Raw genomic sequence first — 21,159 nt, forward strand, 5'->3', positions numbered from 1 at the left:
TGTTCGAACTGGGTAGATATGGCATTGTGAAGATGGAATGGCCCAGCCATTTGTACCCAACAGTCACTGCAGATCTAAAGAGCATTGCATCTATGAAGAATTGGCATCGACCTTGATCTGTGAAAGAACTAAAAGAGGGGTTTTGGGACTTACCAGCTATTACCGAAAGTTTGTCAAAAATTTTGGGTTATTGAGCAGGCCTCTCACTGATCTTCTTAAGAATCATGTGTTGTTTCATTGGACACATGTGGAGGAAGGATCGTTTATACTGCTTAAGCAAGCCCTCATATCAGTCCCAGTCTATGCATTGCCCAATTTTTAAAAACCATTCATGATTGAAACAGATGTATCCGACAAGGGAATTGGGGCTATATTAGTTCAGGATGGGCACCCGTTGGCAAACTTGAGTAAATCTTTGGGGATTAAGAATAGGCAATTGCTCACTTATGAGAAGGAATGTCTTGCAATTCTTTTAGCAGTGGAGCATTGGAGGGCCTATTTACAAGCTGGTGAATTCATAATTAAGACTGATCAAAAAAGTTTAGCACACCTACAAGACCAAAGACTGTCCACCCCTTGGCAACATCAAGCATTGTTCAAACTCCAGGGGTTGCAGTACAAGATTATGTATAAAAAATGCATTGAGAATACAACTGCAGATGCTCTTTCTCGAGTAATGCCTATTGAAGGAGCTTAATTGGTGGTCATCTCTTCATGTGTACTAGCTTGGGTGTCAAATATTACAGAAGGATATGCCAAGGACTCAAAAGCTCAAAAAATGTTGGCTCAGCTCAGTGTCAATCCTGATAAGGTGCCGCATTGTACTCTCAGGAGTCATCAAATATAAAGGAAGAATATGGGTGGGCAATAATCAACACATGTAGCAGAACATCTAAAAGGCTTTTGATGACAGTGTTGTAGCTAGTCATTCAGGTATACAAGTCACTTACAGGAGGGTGAGGAAGTTGTTTGCTTGGCCTGGATTGAAAAGACAAGCCCATCAGTTTGTCAACTAGTGCGTCATCTGCAAATAAGCAAAAAGTGAACATGTAAGATATCCTGGATTACTACAACCTTTGCCGTTTCCTATGCAAGCTTAGCAGGTTGTTTCTTTGAATTTCATTGAAGGATTGCCTCGGTCCAATGGGTACAATTGCATAATGGTTGTGGTCAACAAGTTAACTCGGTATGCACATTTCATTCCCCTTGCTCGTCCTTTCACTGTCTGGCAAGTTGCTCAACAGTATTTGACACATGTGTTCAAACTCCATGGATTATCTCAGTCAATTATTTCTTATAGAGATCAAATATTTATCTAAATGTGAAAGGACAAGCAAGGCTTTGCCAGCATTTGCAAAGAGCTAATCACGCATGAAAAGCTAAGCAGATCTGAGACACAATTCAAGGAAGGAGATTGGGTATTTTTTTTTAAAAAAAAATTACAGCCTTCCATTCAAACATCTATAACTGACCGTGCTAATTTCAAATTAGTGTTTCAATATTTCGGTCCATTTCAGGTTCTTCACAAAGTCGAAACGATGGTCTACAAGCGGCATTTGCCGGAGACATCCAGTCATCCATGTCTCTCAACTACGTCGAGCCCTACCACCAGTTGCATCTTGCACTACGGGATTGCCTAAATTGTTCTCTAAAGAAATCCCGACAACAGCTCCAGTTCGCATCCTTCAGCGACGCTTGCATGAACGAGGTTCCAAGGTTGTGGATCAAGTCCTAGTGCAATGGGAAGGTGTGAGGATCGGTGATATCGTAACCAAATTGGCTTCAAAATCTACACAAAATAAATCTATCTTAATTTCTATCAAAATGTGATCTAGATTTATCTAATATGTCTATTGTACCATTCAAAAGAGATTGCAACATATCTAGGAAGTTAAATTGCAAGAATACAAATATGGAAACGTAAATAAAATAGAGAGAGCAAACTCGGTAGAAGAGATTTTTATCCCGTAGTATCGATGGAATGAATACCACTCCTAGTCCACGCTAGAGCTCCACCAATAACAAGCTTAAGCAACTTTGATTAAAGTTATCGGTGACTCACCAAGACTCTAAGGTACCAACATACTACTGGGTACAAGTTAGAATCACTTATTGATCCCTTTTTCAAGTTGCAGCACTTAGCCACAACTCACTCTAGGCCTAAAAGCACTAAACACTCTAATCTTGTGCTTAATTAATTTGGATGATCACTTTAAACACTTTGGTAGCTTAAAATATTTTCTCGAGTGTATTTGGGTTTATCTGGACAGCCACACCTTCAAATGACTGAGTGGGGGAGAATTTATAGGCTCAAACTCACGCACTAGCCGTTAACCTAACGGCTCAGAAAAACTGTTAATACCGGATTGTCCGGTGACAATAGAAGTACAATTACCAGACAATCCGATTAGTACACAATCTAATAACTAGCTGTTGGATTCCACTCAAGGTCATTCTGAACACTAGATACTCCGGTGGATTCTTTAACTTTATCATCGGACCTTCCTATGAGCTAACTTCAGTCAAACCGCACCACTTTTTCTCTATGTAAAACACTCCGGTGCAAGCATCCAGTGCACTTCCTCTTCACACCGAAACATCCGGTGAGTTAAGCTTTAATCTTCAATTACTGACACCTTTTCTACAAGAAATGCTCCGGTATACACAATACATTCACCGGATCATCCGGTCATATGATCTCCATTCTTCAGCACTTGAAATCATCTCTGCAAGAATTTTGCTCTGGTGCTTTAGACCCTTTATCACCGGACTATCCGGTCAGTGCACAGCTTGTGAACTTTCCCTGAGAATACTCCGGTGTGTATCTATTTTATCAATACCAAACTATCTGGTAGCTTCATCTGTTTTACTCTTTTTTTGCAGATAAAGCTTCAATGTGTACACTTTCTTCTACGCCAAATTATCTGATGAGAGCTTTTCTCCTGTGACTTCTCTAATTCAGTCAAATTTTATTACGGCTATAGTAACTTCTTTATGTATTGTATCCATAAGAACTACTAAAACATATACTAACAATTATATTAATCATATTGACTATATTATTATTAATCATCAAAATTATATGCATACCTTAAAGATATTATGTTATAATCTTCTTAAAGACATATTCGCTACAGAAGACCAACCTGCTTCTCTTGCCGCATAGAAGAGACTGTCAGAGCTGCAACATCGTCTTCCATCTACACCAGCTTGAGGACAAGCCGGTACTGAAGGGGAGGGACTGTCACGTGCCCTGCTACCTGGGCGCTAGGAATCTCGAGTGAAGGTCCACGGGCGAGGAATGCCGAGAAGGCCCAAGCGGGAGCAAAGCGACGCCGCCCAACAAACTATACCCAATTTCCGAGTGGGTCGAATGAGTCCACGCGGGCTAAACAGGAAGCTGTCTTATAGCGGGAGCGTAACTAGCCAAGGGATCAGAAGATCGAACACGACTCTAAACTACCTTCCTCCAGTTCTTCTCGCTCTTCTTCCCCGGACCTCTGCTGTGCTACTCAAACCTCTCTTGTATTTAATAAAGCATACTCGTGAGCGTGTCATGTCTATGTGTGGATCGCGGACCATAACAGTAGGCAACGTAGCCGTGCAGCGAGAAGAGAACTCGATCGGCAACTCGCCCGAGCGCGGGGAGCAGGGCACCTGCTGGCAGTAGTTGTCCACGCTCCACGAAGTGTTTGCCGCCGAGGGATGAGTACCAGCACGCCGATCAGCGAGCTCAGCCGCTTCGGTACTGCTCCAAGTACAGCAGCCGCTTCAGGATCCTGATGGTGTTGGTCTGCGTACACGCCTACATCGCCATGCGTGGACAATAATTCGCAAAACAAAAATGAGGTAGTAAATATGGGCCACCTGTAGGATAAGATTTTGTAACAGTTCAAACAAGCAGGACGACATGAATACACTCTATATGAGGCTGCCAATGTTTCTCGTATAACTTTGGGAAATGGATTGGCAAAGAACACGATGCCCAAAACGGCACGTATATTTGACGGTATTTTGTTCATGTCCATCGTGCATATTCACTAGTATTTTATATGTATACTTATGTGCTATTCAAGAAGCAAGAAGGCAAAACATCTTTGTGCATGGGCCATCCAAGTACGTGTACAAAGACCAAGTTAGAGTGCATGCATGTCCTCACGTGAATGCCATCTCCAAAATACGTGGACGTGCATATGTACAACTCGGCTGGGCTTGCATTTCATTAGCCCCACAATTCAGTGAGCCTGGGTTTGCTGTGTATAGTTGAAGGAGCAGTAGCGTGTTTATCTATTCAGCGACGCGATGCTAATCCAACTGAATGTCAAATGGCCAGCTCGCCAAAGATAATCACCATCAGTTGTAACTGCATTCAGGAATCACACGAGCTCAACAGCAGCAGTACCGGCCGCGATTTCCCTGGCTGACTTCAGTTAGGATACATGCACATACGAGTATACATGCGGCCACAAGCAAGCAAAAAAGCTCAGGCCCGTTTGTCATTGATAGGGCAATGTAAAACTTCAGGTACACAATCAAGTTGCAAAAGTGCTCGTTGCTTGGCTTAAAGATAAGGCTGGCTTGGAGATAGAGTTTGCACCATTTAAAACTACTCCTGCGTAAGAGATTACGCGTCGTAATCCAACTAGACTCCAAGGCCAGCTCTGCCTATATAAAGACCGCCAGGTGATCCCACGAAAAAGGGGGGCAGATGGAAGAAGGGGCGGAGCCTCCTGCTGCCGCCTCCGGCGTTTGGAACAGCAAGGCTGTGTCAAGCTCTGCCGCCGCTCATGGACAGCTGCCGAGCGCCGAAGAGGAGGGGCGGAGCCCCAGCCGTCCGCCGAGTCCCGGCTGTCGCCGTGCTCCTGCGCGACGCTGAGCCCGGCTGCCACCACGCCACTCTCCTGCTGCCGCTGTCCATGGAGATCGATCGGGCATGGAGAAGGGCCTGGCTAAAAGCCCGGCTATAGTTCGTATACACGCACGACATAGAAGAAGTCGTCACTGACATAGAGAAATCCGGGCGAGGCCGTGTTGCCGCCCGGCCGTGCTCCTGCGCTGCCGCCCCCATGAATGCCGCTGCCCACAGAGGAGGGCGAGGGGAGAAAAGGCCGGAGGCCATGGCCGTCAAGCTGACTACGCCACCGAGAGCTGCTGCTCGCCCTCCTGCTGTCGCCGACCGTTGTCGCACCGTGTTCAGTGGACCCCTGGCCATGGCCAAGTCGGCGAGCCTCTGACAGTGCCACATTCGCACCGTAGACGCTTGAGCTCAGGCCGTGTGCCGTAAGAAGCTTCGGATTCCAGCCGTGTGCCATCGAAGTCTTGTACTCCGGTCTTGCGCTAGTGAATTCCAGACTCTGGTCACAAGTCGTGATAGCCTTGCCGTCGTGTCGTGGACGCTTGAGCTTAAGCCGTGTGCCGTAAGAAGTTACACGGCACGGCCCCAATAATCTCACAACACCGTGGCTTGTTACAGCTGCCTACCTGCTACCACCGCACGGCCCCAATAATCTCACAACACCGTGGCTTGTTACACGGCTGTTCTTTTGTTGTTTGGCTTTGACCAGCCCCAGACTTCACCTGCAAGCACGTTTGCTTGCTCTCCAGCATTCCTGAATAATTTTAAGTGTCACATATCAGCTTGCATGTCAAAGCAAGAGCTGAGTTTATGCATGTATATGCTACCAGAGAAAGCTAAGCCAGCATGCGACTAAGTGTCGTGGAGATGATCTCATCAAGAGACTACACCGAGAGAAATCTCCAAATTATTGCATGAGCATAATGCTGCTACTACCATACATCCGTTTGTCCGTACTGTCAAGGCCGGTGTACCACTTGAAGTCTCCTTATTTCTCCCTGACTGACAAGGCTGGGACTTTTCCTTTTCCGTGACCGATGAGGCCGGAATTATTTGTTCGTGACCGACGAGGCCGAACACTCTTTTCGAGACTCCATTATGGGATCCATACGATGAGGCCGTATATCTTTTGCTAGAGGTCGACGAGGCTTTGGCACTCCACATTTCATGCATTATATTTATGCATACTCGGAGACAACTCCTATTTTGGACACGACGACCATTAAGCAGCTTAATCGGAGGTGGTCTGCAGTCCAACACTGCAGATGTAATTAACCGGCGGCTTTACGAGGCCACGGGAACCAAGAGCCATGCAATCGCCAGTTGATTTAGTCGGATGTACTTGGCATAATGTAAAGCGTGGGAAATTGTACTTTGTAATTCTATGATGAATGAATAAAGTTATGTTTCCCCGTATTTCACATTTGTGTACTTATTTAATTCGTATACGATGGTATATTGGCACGCCCATAAATATTGCATACAAAGTTATATACACAATTCAAAGTAGACGTTTCGAATCCGCGAAACACCACCATGGAATTTATAGTAGATCGGTCACCCGTAGAGGCCGTTGTGGAGAAGGCCTGGCAGCCTTGATCATGGGCCGTGATAGCGATTTGGGCCGAGGCACTTTGTTTGGACCGTGGGCGGCGCCGCGCGGACGAGAAGAGAGTAGGGTGATGGACTGGACGGCACGAATTGTCCCGATGTGCTCAAAGCTGCCATGGGAGGATTACGTAAATGATTTAAGCATCGTCTGAAAAAAAGGTTATCGAGCTTGACTTCGTAGCTTCCCCTTTTTGTGCAAGCATGATCTCACTTGAGTTAATCGTAGTTGTACCCTTTCCTTTCTTGCTGAAATTAGATTAATTACCTAAAACATTTTGAGTTGGACGATTAGAGTGGAATTTCTTCAAGGTACGCAAAGGTGTTCTTCAGAGCTGGGGCTTATCAATTATTCGTTGCATAAGCCTACGACGTTCTAGCACCGATGCCGACAGCAGAGTATAGTGAATATGCCGATAAGCTGTGTCCGCAAACGTCTGCAGCGAAGTCGCTTTCCACCGCTACAGTAAAGTGGACGGCAAGAGTGAGCCAAAAAATTATGACAGGAGCAGTTGTATTACATAGAAGAGTAATAGAATATTGTAATTAGGGTAACTATTAAAAATAAAAAAATAAAGAGTATTGTAATAGTATTAGAGGATGTTATAATAATATTATAGAAAACGAATTTTTAAAATATGTGTTAAAGATGACCTAACATGCTAACAAAGTAATAACACCTTTCACAACTGCAAGGCACCGAGATCCATCACACAATAGCGATCGTACGCATTGCAGTCCATTCATCTTTTAGATTGATGGCTCAGAACGACTGCTACATTAAATCTTACTACATCGAACCTTGCTGCAGTAGCCACGCACTGTTCATGCTGATCTGGCCCATTGAGCGTAGATCTGATGGTGGCAGTGTGATTGTTTAAGTTGCAGTCGCACTAACAACTACACAAAAACCAGATTTGACTCACAAGTGTAGCAACATGTAGCGATAGGAAAGTACACGGCAACTCACAATGTTGTCATGACGGTGTCCTTTTTCAAAGACAACAAGTTAAATATCCGTATATTGCAACAAAAAAATCACTAGTTACAACAGCAAATCCACGAGTTATAATAGCTAACATGTCACTAGATCGTCCTGGTTATAACATTAGATCTCCTCTCATATTTATAAAAAAAAGCTATGTTACACAAGTCCAATACAAACACTAAACTACTGCTAATATAACTTTAAATCCAAACATAATCGATTACTACACAGTTTAGAGGTAAACATATACTATTTCTTTAGTTTCGTTTATTTGTTAATTTTTATTGCAGCAAATTTAATTAAGCGTTTTTCCAAAAAAAAAATATAAATATTTAAAAAATATACAATACTAGTAAAATTTATTTCATAATAAATTTAATAATATAAAATATAAATATTTATATATTTTTAAATGCACAATTAAATTACAGTAAAAAAATAGTGATAAGTAAATGAAAACTGACAAGGACTAAACATCATTAAGAAAAAGCTCCACGTATTACGGTATCTCGGTGAGATTAAAGATGATATCGTGAGCCATGCGCAGGACGAACCACGCCCGCGGCATCGAAATCCAGAGGGAGGCGTATCGACAAAATAAAATAAAATAAAAGATAGAGAGTGGCCTCACGCCCACGGACTACAGGGCCATCGGCGAAGGAAATGCATGGGGTCTGAGTGTCTGACGATGAATTATGTCCGCGGCGCGGCGGGTGGTGGATTGACGCCTGGAGATATAGATCAAAGCCCGCACGCGCCCACGGGGACCGTGCCATCGGCACACGGAGATGGGAGCCGCGCGGGCGCTGCAACCGCAGGTCCACTGATTGGAGGATGCGTGCGAGGGCGAGGGGACAGAGCCGGACACGGAACATGGCGGGCCGAGCAGGAGTTAGGTGTGCTGGAGATCAGCCCTGGAAAAAGCGCCTATCAGATGCGTCCGACAGACAAGGATTCCCTGCAGTAAAAGAGCTACTACAGACGATAAACAGTTCTCCGTATTAGCTCTCAGTCAGAGGCATCGGTTTTGTAATTGATGGATGTGATCGATTGCTAGAGTAAAACACTATAGTGGCAGCGTGTCCAATAATATAATAAACTTATTTTACTGTATAGATAGTGATACCTCTGTATTAATCATCGTTAATAAAAGGATCCATATCGGCGCCCGATGTACGTGCACCACCCGGGTCCACAATCCGATCCCTACCACATGCGCTGCCCAGTGCCCCTGCCCTGCTCCGCCCTAATTTCAGTTTCTCTTTTCTGATTCTCAATTCACATTGGTAGCATAACATCAACGAGTATCTTGTACGAGCTACCCATTTTTACTGACGAGTATTACCAAGAATTGCTAAGAGAAGGGTGTTTGGTGCTACCTATGCCACTAGGATCCAGGGTTTTAAAACGCGTTGGTAACTACTCGATATTTACGGTTACCGATCAATTTACTGCGGTTTGCATTCAGAAATCGACCGGTTTTCGGTTAAATTTAAATTTAAAACTTATAAAAATTTAACAAAATTTGACCGATTTCTATTGAATTTTACCGAATTACTGTCGAAAACCACGAATATAGAAGAAGTGGCCGGAGCTTCGTAATCGGTCTTGAATTGAATTTTGAAACCTTGCTGGGACCTATCAGTGGCGCGCCGCGTTGGTAGGTCGCTTGCGAGCAAGGTTGAGTGCACGAAAGATTCCTGGTTGACAGTACCGCACGATCTCTTGTGCCGTAAAATCAATGCAAATCTCCAAGCCACCCGCGCGCCAGACGATAGTTAGCGAGAACGGCAAGACGCCAAAACAGTGCGGTGCTGGCACGACCAGGACATCACGAACGCTTGGAGCAGTTGGTGCCAAGCCCAACACGCTGACAGAGTGGGACCTGCTGCAGGCGTGCGAGCGAGCTCTCATCTCGTTCCTCACCCTCTCCCCTCTCCTGGGCCTCCTGGCCTGATCTGGTCAGATCCCCCAATTATTTCCACACACACATCGCGTAATTAACATCGCTTATCACCTCGCGACCGGCGCCCGTGTCGTCTCTCTCGATCGTTCAATGTCTCACTCATCCCTCCATGGAAATCGCACTCACTGCTCGGTCCCTTCCCTTCTGCTGAACTTCAGCAGCTGCATCTCCGCACGAGCACACGCTTCTCTCCCGTTCCCTTCCCCCCATCGATCGAGCTCCGGTCACCGTCAGAAATGACATTTTCTCTCCTTTCCGTGACATGATTGATAGCAACCCCGATAGATGCTTGGACGGCGAGGCCAATCAAATATTCCCATTCCCAAGCAGCACAGATTTTCCTAACCGACGAGCACTGAAAGATTATCAGCTCAATTAGATGGGTAGCACGGCCTCAACGCACATCATTGCACCTTTAAATCTTTTGCAACGTCACCGTCGAGGAGGGGAGATGGAATCTTGGCTACTATTTTAGTGGGGCTGTACAAGACAAAAGGTGCTCCCTTGTCCAATCAAGGCCAAGCTAAATTGCTTCTGTAATGCATGCATGCTAGACTTAATCCGGCTCTTGAACATGTCAGACTCATCAGGAGAACATCAATAACTACAGTCAGTAATAAAAGTTTATCGATCTGTCCTTGGGATAGGATTTCTCATGTGTTAAAAATTTCATATCCCCATGCATGAGCACATGTTCATAGGCCAGCTAAAGCATGTGGATTTTGATCATAAGTTGGGCTATTATAGCAAGCAAGTGATCTTAATTTATGTGTGTGTTTATGGCATGGTACTAAGTGTAAGTGATTAAGGTGACTTGTTATTCTTGGGCAAACCTGACGGAAGTATGAGAGGGATGTATCAACCTTAGAAACAGTAAAAAGTCGTAGGTGAGAGCGATAGGGGAACAGTGGTGGCTAAAGACAGTTCTCTTTTGAGAGGATTAGAGCAAGCAAAAAAAGCTTCTTTTTACCAGCACATTTATGCAGTCTTGATCTACACACTATTGAGAACAACTTTCAGTTCCTGTTGCTCTCCACAAGGTTTCTCGGATATATTCGAGGGGAAAAGTATGTGACCACAAGATGAAAAGGTAGCATACAGTAAATAATAACTACAAAAACAGAGTGTCTCTTCGAAGATATCTGATAAATATGAAACAAACTATAAAAATAGAGTGCTATGCCAAAATTCAAAACCTCGACAACTCTCGACAATCCGCCTAAAATAGTGTAAGCTGATGACTATAGCTGAGCAAGAGTGGCAAACAGATTTGCCAGGGCCAACCGTTTGCGCCGATCTAGCTATCCATTTTCTGTGAGGTGAATGCGAGAAGTTGCCACTCATGTTCCAGCTTCTTCCTATTTGTGTCCGAAAAGAAGAAAGGGAAAGAAGCTGCATTTGTCTCATCTTGCAAGTGGAAAACTTAATTGACCTATTCTAGATTTCCATGCGCACTGATCTATACTTAATTTGGTGCTACTAGTCTACTCCGATATATTAGTTTTTGTTCTGAAGCAGTATTACTCATAGTATTGCAGTAGAAGCACTAGTGCCATGCGTGTTGTCATCTGGTCATGTTTTCTGGTTTTTTTTTTCTTCTAATAACCGCAGGCGAACACAACTGATCACAAGCTAAAGAACATCTTCAGGCACTGTTGTATCGATTCACTCATAGCTCCTTTCTTTGAAACACAGAATTAATCATGCGAAAATGCACTTAGTAGATTAACGACTCCATTTGATCTTGACAAAAACTGGAACGACATGATGATGACTAAATCTCACTTGACATAATGCATTGTGCCATGAAAAGAGTCCCTGCCTCCATGCACTTATTTCTCCCCTACTATCTTGATCCTCTCAAACACCACGACAGACTGCAATTAACGATATTAATTATCCAATTTTACCCTACCATGCATGCATACACCTTCTTGATAATTCACAATTACAACGACTTGCAGAAAGGAAAAGGCACTATGTTTAACACAAGATTTTGGCGCGCGGCGCAGGACTGGATGCCTAGTTCCACATCCACCAGCTGATCTGGCCGTTGTCCTCGTCGTCGTCCGCGTGGTGGTGGGCGTGTCCGGCGAAGAATGCGGCGGCGGCGGTATCGTCGGCGTAGTAGCTGCATCCCTCATCGCTGCCCGCGCCGTCGTCCTCCTCCGACTGGAATTCCCCCGCGCCGTGGTCCACGGGACCCATCGCGCAGTCATGGAACTGGTCGTCGCCGCCAGGGAAGTACGACTCCACGCTGCTGTCCACGGCGGCGGCGATCCGGCAGCCGGCGCTGGGCAGCGCGTCCGCGTCAACCACCGCGCTCCCGCTGCCCGTGCTCACCCTGTCCTCGGACTTCACCTGCTGCACCTCGAGCGCTGCCGCTGCCGCCGGCTGCTCGGCGTCTCCGTCGACGGCAAACGAAACCTTCACGTCCGCCAGCAAGTCCGTGGCGCCGGCGCTGCCCTCCGCCGCTTCCCTCTCTTGCAGCTTCTCGGTCAACGACACCACCTTAATTTTCACAACAGCACAGATCGCCAACTCATCCATCAGCGACGTCGGAGGCCATGGAAGCTAGCTAGCAGGCACGGAGCCCCTTAAGACTGAGAGGAGGTGGTGGTCGTCGTCGTTAGTGGTTACCTGTGAATGGAGGCGGTGGTTGTCCTGGAGGAGGACGTCGTGGTCGGCGCGGAGGACGTCGAAGGATGCCTTGAGGCGGTCGAAGTCGCGCTCGAGCTGCTTGGTTTTCCACCGGGCGCGCCGGTTCTGGAACCAGACGGCGACCTGGCGCGGCTGCAGCCCCAGCTTCCGCGCCAGCTCCGTCTTGCGCTCCGGCTCCAGCTTGTTCTCCTCCTCGAAGCTCCGCTCCAGCAGATGCACCTGCACGTGCGCGCATGCAAGCGTCATGACATGTCATGGCATGCATCTACGTGTTGACTAGCTAGGTGGCCGGAGCGGTCGAGTCTCGAGTGATTACCTGCTCCGGGGTGAGGCGGCGCTTCTTCTCCGGAAGCTGCTCGTCGTAGTACTCCTCCTCGAGGAGCTCGTCGGGGGAGGTGAAGAAGGGCCGCTTTACGCCGCGCCCTTCTTCCAGACCGAACACCGGTCTCCCGCCTTCATCACTCCCACATCGCAACCGCAATCAGTACACGAATCCAAGATCGAAGCAGCGCCAAGAATTATTCATCAAAGAAATTTAGATGAGACTAATACCTCGATGGAACAAGCCGCTGTCGGGGCCGCCCACGCTGCAGTCCAGGAAGAGCATCTGCCCGGCGCCGGAGCCCGTCGGGTTGAAGATGAGCCGACCAGACTCCATGGATCAAGATCGAACCTTGGAGATTATTTGCCTTAATTACTTCTTGGGGGGAGGAAATTAACTATACGTGCGTCGACGTATGTACAGGAGCTAGCTGCCGACGACGGTGGCGGGGGATCGAAGGACTTATAAGAAGCAGGAGGAGGAGGCGAGGATTTCGGCGATCTTGTGGCGGAAGAAACTGGTGCTCCACAGAAGCCTGGTCGGAGTCTTCATCGGCATCAGCGAAAACCCCTTCATGCACGCCCCAAACCCAAGCCCCCGTGGGATCTCCTCAGCCGCGCGCGGAGGAGACCGACCACTCGCCGGAGACAGTACGCGCGCAGCAGCCTCTCGCCGCCCGGAGAAGAAGCGGGACAATTCAGCTACGCTACGGCTGCGGGCGGGAGGAGGTTTGGTGGGACGGAATAGCAAAAAGGAAATCTTTTTTTGCTTGTTTTTTATTCTGTTTCTATCGATGAGGAAAAGACTTTAATTGTCGATAATATTTTTTTCCTTGTGGAGGGCTCTGGATTCTGGAACTAAAGTTTGAAGAAATGGAGAGGGGCCTTCTTATAGGCTCCGGGAAGGTTGAGATGACGCTTTTGCCCCTCGGTGGCAGCGGTGGGTGGCCGGCGCAGGAGACGAACAGAGTTAGGGGTAGGCCGTTAGGAGAGGATCTGATCTGATCGCATCTGTTGCGCGGAAAGGTGAAAAATGCTAGTCCTCTGATCATAAGCACATATTATTTTAAATAAAATATAGTTTTAATATATAACTTTGACTATTAGTTTCTATTAAAATATATTATAAAATATATTGTATTTGTGATACGACAAATTATACACATGACGTTTTCAAACTAAATATTTTAAAAACTATTATTAATTAAAATTTTAAAATTTTAACTAAATCTTTTATAAAATAATATATATTTATGATAAGAGGGAGTAACTACCTGAAGACTCAAATGGCTGGACAAGACTCGCTCAGGATCTTCTGTCAACGGAGCCATTGACGCCGTCTGAGATTTCTTTTTCTGTGCTGAGGTCGTCACTCTGAGTTTAATAGTTGGGAATTAAACTCTACTTTCAGCCCAAGCTAGACAGTAGCATAATATATTTCAGCCCAAACTCTGAGTTTAATAGCGTGGCTACCATTGCTATAATATTTTATTAATATAATATTTAATTAATTGTATTTTATATAGACTCTTTATTTATATTTGATTTTTTTCAAGACTATATTTGATATGTATCCTTCTTTTTTCTATTATAACCATAATTTTAAGTATTAATTATTTTATTTTATTTGGACTTTTTATTTAGATATTTTGCTTCCCAAACTGTATAGAAATCAATCTACTGTTTTTTATAATTTTAATTTTGATTTTAGCTATTTATTAATCGTATTTTATATGTATTCTTTGGTTTAGTCTAGATTGTTAGATGTTTAAAATATTGAATGATCTAAATCTTTTTTTTAGATTAATGTAGTAATTTTATAAAATTAAGAGCGAATATAGTAGCTCTTTTAATACTCGAATAATAATATAATAGACTAGATAGTAGTATAATATTTTTCGTGGGGCTTATTCATACGTCAAGTTCCGTTGCTGATTTTTACTTTTTTTAGTCCCTCTGTTTACGAAAGAATATGATTTGGACAGACATAGTTCCGAACACACAGACAAGAGCGATTGTTCTTTAAACCGAGTGAGTATTACTCCTAACTTTGTAATTGCTAAACCACGAGTGTCCAATGAAAACCACGTCAACAGCTATAGGAAACTAACACCAATACGAAACGGTTATTGTTCGTAGAATAGACGTATTCACTAACTACTATCATGCAGAAAGGGAACATTTGGTAAATCACGCAAGGCGTGTTGAACTATTGATACCTTATGGATTTAATCATGTTTATGAGGTTTCTGAGTAACTTTCTAGAATAAAACGATAGGAACTCTGCTGTACCAATCAATTAAGCAAGGAGTTTTTTAAGTAACTCTTATGATAGCTAAGTTGTTCCCATGACATAGTTGCATGGTCAACATTTGTTAAGAAAAACAAAGTTCTTGCAGATAACAAGAAGACCGTCTCCAATAATCCAGGTCAGAGTGCTAATGGTGGGTCTCCACGTAATATGTTGCTTGTTTAGCCAACCAGCCGCAGTGGATTCGTTGTTGTAGTAGTTAGAGTTTTTGGTTTAGCCTTGTTGTCTCGGCCGGCCTTTGCTCTTCCGTGGTGTTGTATATCTTTTCTTTTCTTGTTGCCGCGGTTTATAATTTTAGGCTTTTTTTTGTCTTACTCTTATTCTAATATAATTGTCTATTTTGTGGCTTAAAAAAAACAATTCATAGCAGCTAGCTATTGTCTTCAGTCTGAAATAAGTATCATTTTGACATTAATACAGTCCTCAAAATACAACTTTAACTACTATTTTTTATTATAATATTTTGTTAAAACATAATAAAAATATACTATTAAGAAAATATTTTTCTAGATAAATCTACCCATGTCATTTTCAAGTATCCAAACTCAATACATAAAAAATAATTTATATCTAAAGTTTAAAATAGTTAATTACATTTAACCTAAAATAACACTTATTTTGAACAGGGAGTATAAGATGCTAGTATCATATATTTTGTCTATACAAAGAAGAGTTAATACGAAAAGAAATAAAAAATGGCTACTAATGTGTAGTCAGTCTACAGTGCATTCCAAGGTACATTTAGATTTGTAGTATCTAATACATACAGACCTACATTAAATTATAAAGAAACGATATAGCTAGCATTATTAAGGATTGCATATTATGTTACCTGTAGATGATATAGACAACTTTTATAGTTAATGATTGGTAATATTATTGGGGACTCTATAAGGAGTAGACTGAGAAAATGGAGTAATAACAGTCAGAACTCCGGATTGCACGTAAATGTCAATTACAATATGTAGCGTAGCAAAATCTCTTCCACATCCCAAATCGAACTACACACTCATCATCACCTTTATGGGCTTATGGCTCTCTATGAGTAAACTTTCGCATATTTTTTGCAAAAGAAAGAGTAAATTTTACAGGCCCATCAATACTTACTTAGAACAAACAATCATAAACACACTAACTTTTGTTTATTTTATAGATCTATCAATACTTGAGACGGTTGTCTTATAACCCACCACTTCTCCTCTCCTTCTGTTTCCCATTCACCCGACTCTACATATCAGCGACTCACCAATGTGACCAAATCACGTTAAAGATGTTGGCGTGATATGTAGGGCTAGGTGAACGGGAAACTGGAGGAGAGAAAAAGTGGTGGATTTGTGAGATGACTACTCTAAGTATTGGTGTGGCTATAAAATAGGCATAAAAGTTAATGAGTTTATGATAGTTTGTCCTAAGTATTAATAGGTATGTGAAATTTTCTCTAAAAGAAAAGAGTGAGAATTTCATTCATGGATGAAGCGAAAATGCCAATATATATAATGTGACTAACATACGTGGTCACGTTAATGCATATGATGTGTCTAAGTCACGCTAAAAATGTTAGCATGACATGAGGGGTCAGGTGAACAGGAAACAGAAAAGGAGTAGAAGTGATAGATTTATGAGACGAGTACCCTAAGTATTAATGGGTATATGAAATATATATTAAAGTTAGTGAATTTATGATAAGTTTATCTTAAGTATCAGTAGCACTGTGAAATTTACTCCAAATGAAAAGGGGAAAAACTCTACTGATAGATGCAGCGAATCCTTGCTAGATCCAAGGCGAGCTAAGGACAGAAACCGCATAACCAATTGGTGATCAGTCCATGCCGTCCTGTCGAGTAACTGTCCGGTGATAGGGAATCCGAACTTTATCCAACAGGAGTCCATGGCGAGTCTGGACTCTGGAGGGGCCTTGCCACTTTCAATATCTTGTTTTTAGATGATATCTACGGTGAGGGAGAGTAAAAAATTGTTTTTAAAAAACAAATTTATAATGCATACATATATCATTAGCTTCTTAAAAAATTCTATTATCTCATAATCACCTTAGAGTTACTCTTCACATCTTTAAATTATTTATCATATCATCTTTTTATTTAGATATATATTTAATCAATGTAAAAAAAATTAGCATCGGGAGAGGGCTTACATCCGATTGCATTGACAGCCAAAATGGCCCCCGCTTCGCCCAAGTCCAAATGCCACCTTCGCTTTTATTATATTGTCGTATTTCTATCGCTACGTGTGCCCATGTGGCAGGAGTGGACGGAAAGAAATTTTATAAAGCCAGATTTTGAGAAAGATCCCCTCTCACAGCGTGACATGTATCATCTCTTCTATCTTTTTTGCATGTGTAACTATTAAATAAAAAAAAATAGATTAGATCTTATAAGGATCTTTCTCAACCAGATCTTATAAAATTTTGTACCCGTTTTATAGTCCCAATGTGGTAGGGCGCTTGAGCTGGTTGTCCATGTGGTAGGCTATTGACCATAATTTGCACAAGATTCCATTAAGACCAAGTCTCGTCCAGGCGTCCAGCGCATGCTCATGGGTTTTTGTGCATGCTATCATCCCATGTGGTGTAGAAACTTAGTTGTATGCTTGTATTTCTGAATTTGTTTCCTCATTCTTTTTCTAAAATGTGGCGATGCTAGCTCTGTGGGGAAAACAGCTGTGGCCCGTTGCAAAGCTATATTGAGCCAATGTGGTACACATGCACCGAGCTAGAATTTTTTTTAGCACTAAGTAGTTTATTTTGATCACATAAAACAATTAAAATTTATAATGTTGCTTTAAAATTATACATGTATGCACCACATCAATTTCCTTCTAGATTCGACCCTGATTGTGTCTGCGGCAATGAGTATTCTAGTTGAAATGCTGATGCAATTGCGTTGTTCAATAACTCTAGCGTGGTAACTTTTTAGAGTGCTAAAACAAACACATTTATTATATTCATGTGAATCATATGTAAGTAATAAAGCAGAAATTAAATTACCTGCTACAAAGATGAGAGAGTCCGAGTAAAAATATGTGCCAAATGTGTGATGACATCGGAGCATCTCCGTGTAAAGTTTGACACAACGACACTTGACTTTTCTATACGGCCATGTTAATTTTATGCGGCGGTGCCAATAGATAAATTTGGAGTATCAGTCAATTAGCAACTGCTAATGGCGCCATCATCCTTCGTGGCGGGCGTTTAGACAAAGCACTACGCCACAATAGCGATCTGCCCGCCCCCTTTCACACAGGGGTCGATAACTAAACTAAACAGGGGCGCTAGCTCACTGCCTATACTACGTAAAATAAACACGGATAGTAATATGATTTATTATTTATGATAAAAATGACATGTCATATTTATGATTCGTTACTAATGGTAACTCATCAGTAACGGATTATATTAGTGAATAAATTATGACGGATGAAAACTTGACCTGTATAACTCATCAATGATAAGTTATTATAGATCAATCATTAGTGATGGGTCAAGTTTTAACTCGTTGCCAATAATAAGCTCATCAATGACGGGTCTCTTATACCAGTCATTAATAACAAGTCAAGTTATAATACATCATTAATAACAATATTTACAAAAACTTTGCTCAATTTTGATAGTAGAATAGTTATGTCACGTCACTTATATGTTCTATAGTTCTATACGATATAACTTGATATAATACTAGTCTACTACCGTACTAATACCAAAATAACACAAATGCCACAAACTCCAAGTATCAAGTTAGAAGATCCATATTTCAAATTGAAAGTGTATTAAAAAAAACAAGTCAAAATATTTGATCTTCAATTTAACGTGTATTCAGTTTTAAATCAAAAAATATTTAATGAGCAGCTTTGAAAGTGCTTCAAATTCTCTAGAAGAAATAAATCTCGAGTTAAAAGTGTTACTTCTTCATTGGATTTGTTTTTCATATCTTGCTTGAAGTGAAATGTTTTAAATTCAAAGTGAAATATTTTTTATTTTTATTTTATTTTTCTCTTTTTTTTTTACTTCAGCGGCATTAGAATAGGAACTATTGTATATTTATACTCAAATTTGATATAAGGGGTGATGGTTATAGACACAAACGTGTGTTTAAAAACAGTGCAAAAACTTCAGGGGTGCTAGAACTTAATCTTCCAGGCCGTTTTTTGCCTTAAAAAATTTATCGAACCTGACAAAGTAAAGGATAAACAGATGTAACTTTTTTCTGTAGATGTTTGTAGAGTCAAAAAACGTCAAATTCGGAGTCTATACACAAAAGCTATACCCGTTTTACCGAAGACACTCTGGATCAACTGGTTTATATGTCTATTGTACAATGAACATTAGCGACAGGTCATAAGTGTGACCCGTCACTTATACTTGATTATGACCTTCGGTAAAAAGGCTAAAAGGATATTTATCCGGCTCCCTTCAAAACGCACGTGAGAGTGAGGTGGTAAGGCTGCTATGCTCACGAGGTTAGGTCGCGAGTTCGATTCCCACGGAATTAAAAGTAAACAGTGTGAACAATTACATGAAACACATTGCGAGTGGTGATGGTACTTAAGTTGGGTTAGCTTGGTTGAAAAAAATATTTTTTTGACTTTTTTTCTCATCCAAAAAGTGTAAAAACCGTTCATTAGTCATAAGTGACAGGTTACAGTTACGATCCGTCACTTTTAGTGACAACACAAGTTTTAATCTCTCATCAATGGCCTAATTACTTATGACTAGTCATCAGTAACGTGTTCGGGATGATAGATACAGAACTCGTCACTCATAGCGGTTATCACCCGTCACTTATGTTATGATTTTTTTTTACGTAGTGCTCAGGAGAATTCTATTGTTGTGGTGTTTCAAAAATTAATCTAGTTGATGAAAATGACTGTCTCTCCACTTACCGTATGCAACTATGTTTTACATTATGTAATGTAAGTGTAGTTACAATAGGGAGATAGGGAACGATACGAAAAATATCATCTTTGAACAAAAACCAGAGTTAAGATTTGCCCTTTGATCTAATGTGAAAGTGTCTTCCACTCCTCCCTAATAGTCTTGTTTAACCTGATTGCCAGTTTATCTAGTTGGAATGTATTTTGATTATTTTACTAAGCAAGCTTCAAAATGGCCACCTCTAGATCATCCAATTCATGTATGATGTGGTATTGCCCCTCTAATTTGTAGTTCAAGCTCTGCCACTGCTTTGGAACCTTTTTCATGGTTCACTACAAATTATATGGCCAGTTTGAAACATGGGAAGTTTGTATTCTATGGATGGTTTGCAACACGGGAAATTCGTAAAGATTCACGTGATATTTGTATTGGTTCCAGTGAACTTTTGCAGTTCCACACAGATTCATGTGCTATTCGTAAAGATTCATGTGCTATTTGTATTCTGGTCCCTAAGATCTTTTCCCATTGACTACTCTCAAGTCTCAGTCCTACAATTTTCTACTTTCTCCTGTCATAAATAAGATAGCATGCAATTAATATTTTTAAATTTTAGCTACAAATTGCTCTTTATGTAATGAGTTTAGATATTCGAAAATGATATGTATTGAGTTTAGATATTCGAAAATGATATGTATTGAGTTTAGATATTTGAAAATGATATTGATACATAATGGTATAGATTAATTTGTTATATTCTTACAAATATTACCCTAAAAGGTACTTAAAAAAGTAGTAGTCAAAAAAGTGTTTTGGGAACCATGTGGAATCTATTAATGTCCAATTAAAACAAGAAGACAGTAGTAAAAAAGAATCTGTGTCAGTGTCACCAAGACAAGCAAAGTAAAACCAACTGCCAGCTAGACACACCCACCAACTATGTTTTGTACACCTTGCTCGCCCTCGCACGCGCACGCGGGGGGCAGCGCCCTAATCTGGCACGCGGAGATGCTGGTCCCGCGGGCAGGGCAGGACGAGTGAGTCAGAGCATCCCATCATATTTCTTTTATTTTATTTTCTTCTCAATTCCTCTTTTTATTTTTATTTTTTTATTTTTAACAGCTTATTTTCGAAAATATTTATAAAGAGAAAGAAGAAAAAATCGTATACTAAACAGAATACTCTTAGAAATTGTTTCGTGACAGAAAAAAACGTTAAGAGTACTTAAAAAACAAAAAATTCGCGAAGGAAATGGGTTGAGATGCTCTCACCCCTCACCCGTCACGGGCGGCTTGCCCTGCATGCACCACGTATGCCCGCGCGGGCCCCGCCACCCGTCGTGGTAGCACATGGCCCGCGCCCACCTGATCCTCTGCGCACCCGCTTCCGCTGGTTGCTGTTACTAAACAAAAGAAGATTTCCCTGTCTCTGAAACCGGTGGATTACAAATAAAGAGATAGTACTAGCATGTATATCATGGGACGTCCCCATCACGAAAGGTTATTATGCCGAAGGAAATATTAGCGTGCAAGAAAACACCAGCACAGGTAGAAGCGTATCAAGA

The 21,159-nt window shown here is 42.1% G+C and overlaps 1 protein-coding gene across 1 annotated transcript; it reads right to left on the reverse strand.

Moving 5' to 3' along the window:
* Positions 1 to 11,114: 11,114 nt before the first annotated feature.
* Positions 11,115 to 13,271, reverse strand: LOC133921319 (homeobox-leucine zipper protein HOX16-like). Its single transcript, XM_062366133.1, has 4 exons — positions 12,631 to 13,271; positions 12,395 to 12,531; positions 12,058 to 12,297; positions 11,115 to 11,928 (listed from the first exon to the last, which is right to left on the reverse strand). Exons 1-4 carry the CDS (start codon positions 12,734 to 12,736, stop codon positions 11,440 to 11,442), a joined length of 972 nt encoding a protein of 323 aa, XP_062222117.1. The 5' UTR covers positions 12,737 to 13,271; the 3' UTR covers positions 11,115 to 11,439.
* Between the last annotated feature and the right edge of the window lie 7,888 nt (positions 13,272 to 21,159).

The sequence above is a fragment of the Phragmites australis genome, chromosome 6 (assembly GCF_958298935.1).
Source record: "Phragmites australis chromosome 6, lpPhrAust1.1, whole genome shotgun sequence".
In the NCBI taxonomy this organism is placed as follows: domain Eukaryota; kingdom Viridiplantae; phylum Streptophyta; class Magnoliopsida; order Poales; family Poaceae; genus Phragmites; species Phragmites australis.

Bases quoted from the DNA above. Each gene is read 5' to 3' on its own strand.
- LOC133921319 (XM_062366133.1), bottom strand. From the start codon at position 12,736: ATGGAGTCTGGTCGGCTCATCTTCAACCCGACGGGCTCCGGCGCCGGG. The intron at 12,532-12,630 runs GTATTAGTCTCA...GGAGTGATGAAG, and splicing joins CAGCGGCTTGTTCCATCGAG to GCGGGAGACCGGTGTTCGGT. The intron at 12,298-12,394 runs GTAATCACTCGA...GCGCACGTGCAG, and splicing joins GCCGCCTCACCCCGGAGCAG to GTGCATCTGCTGGAGCGGAG.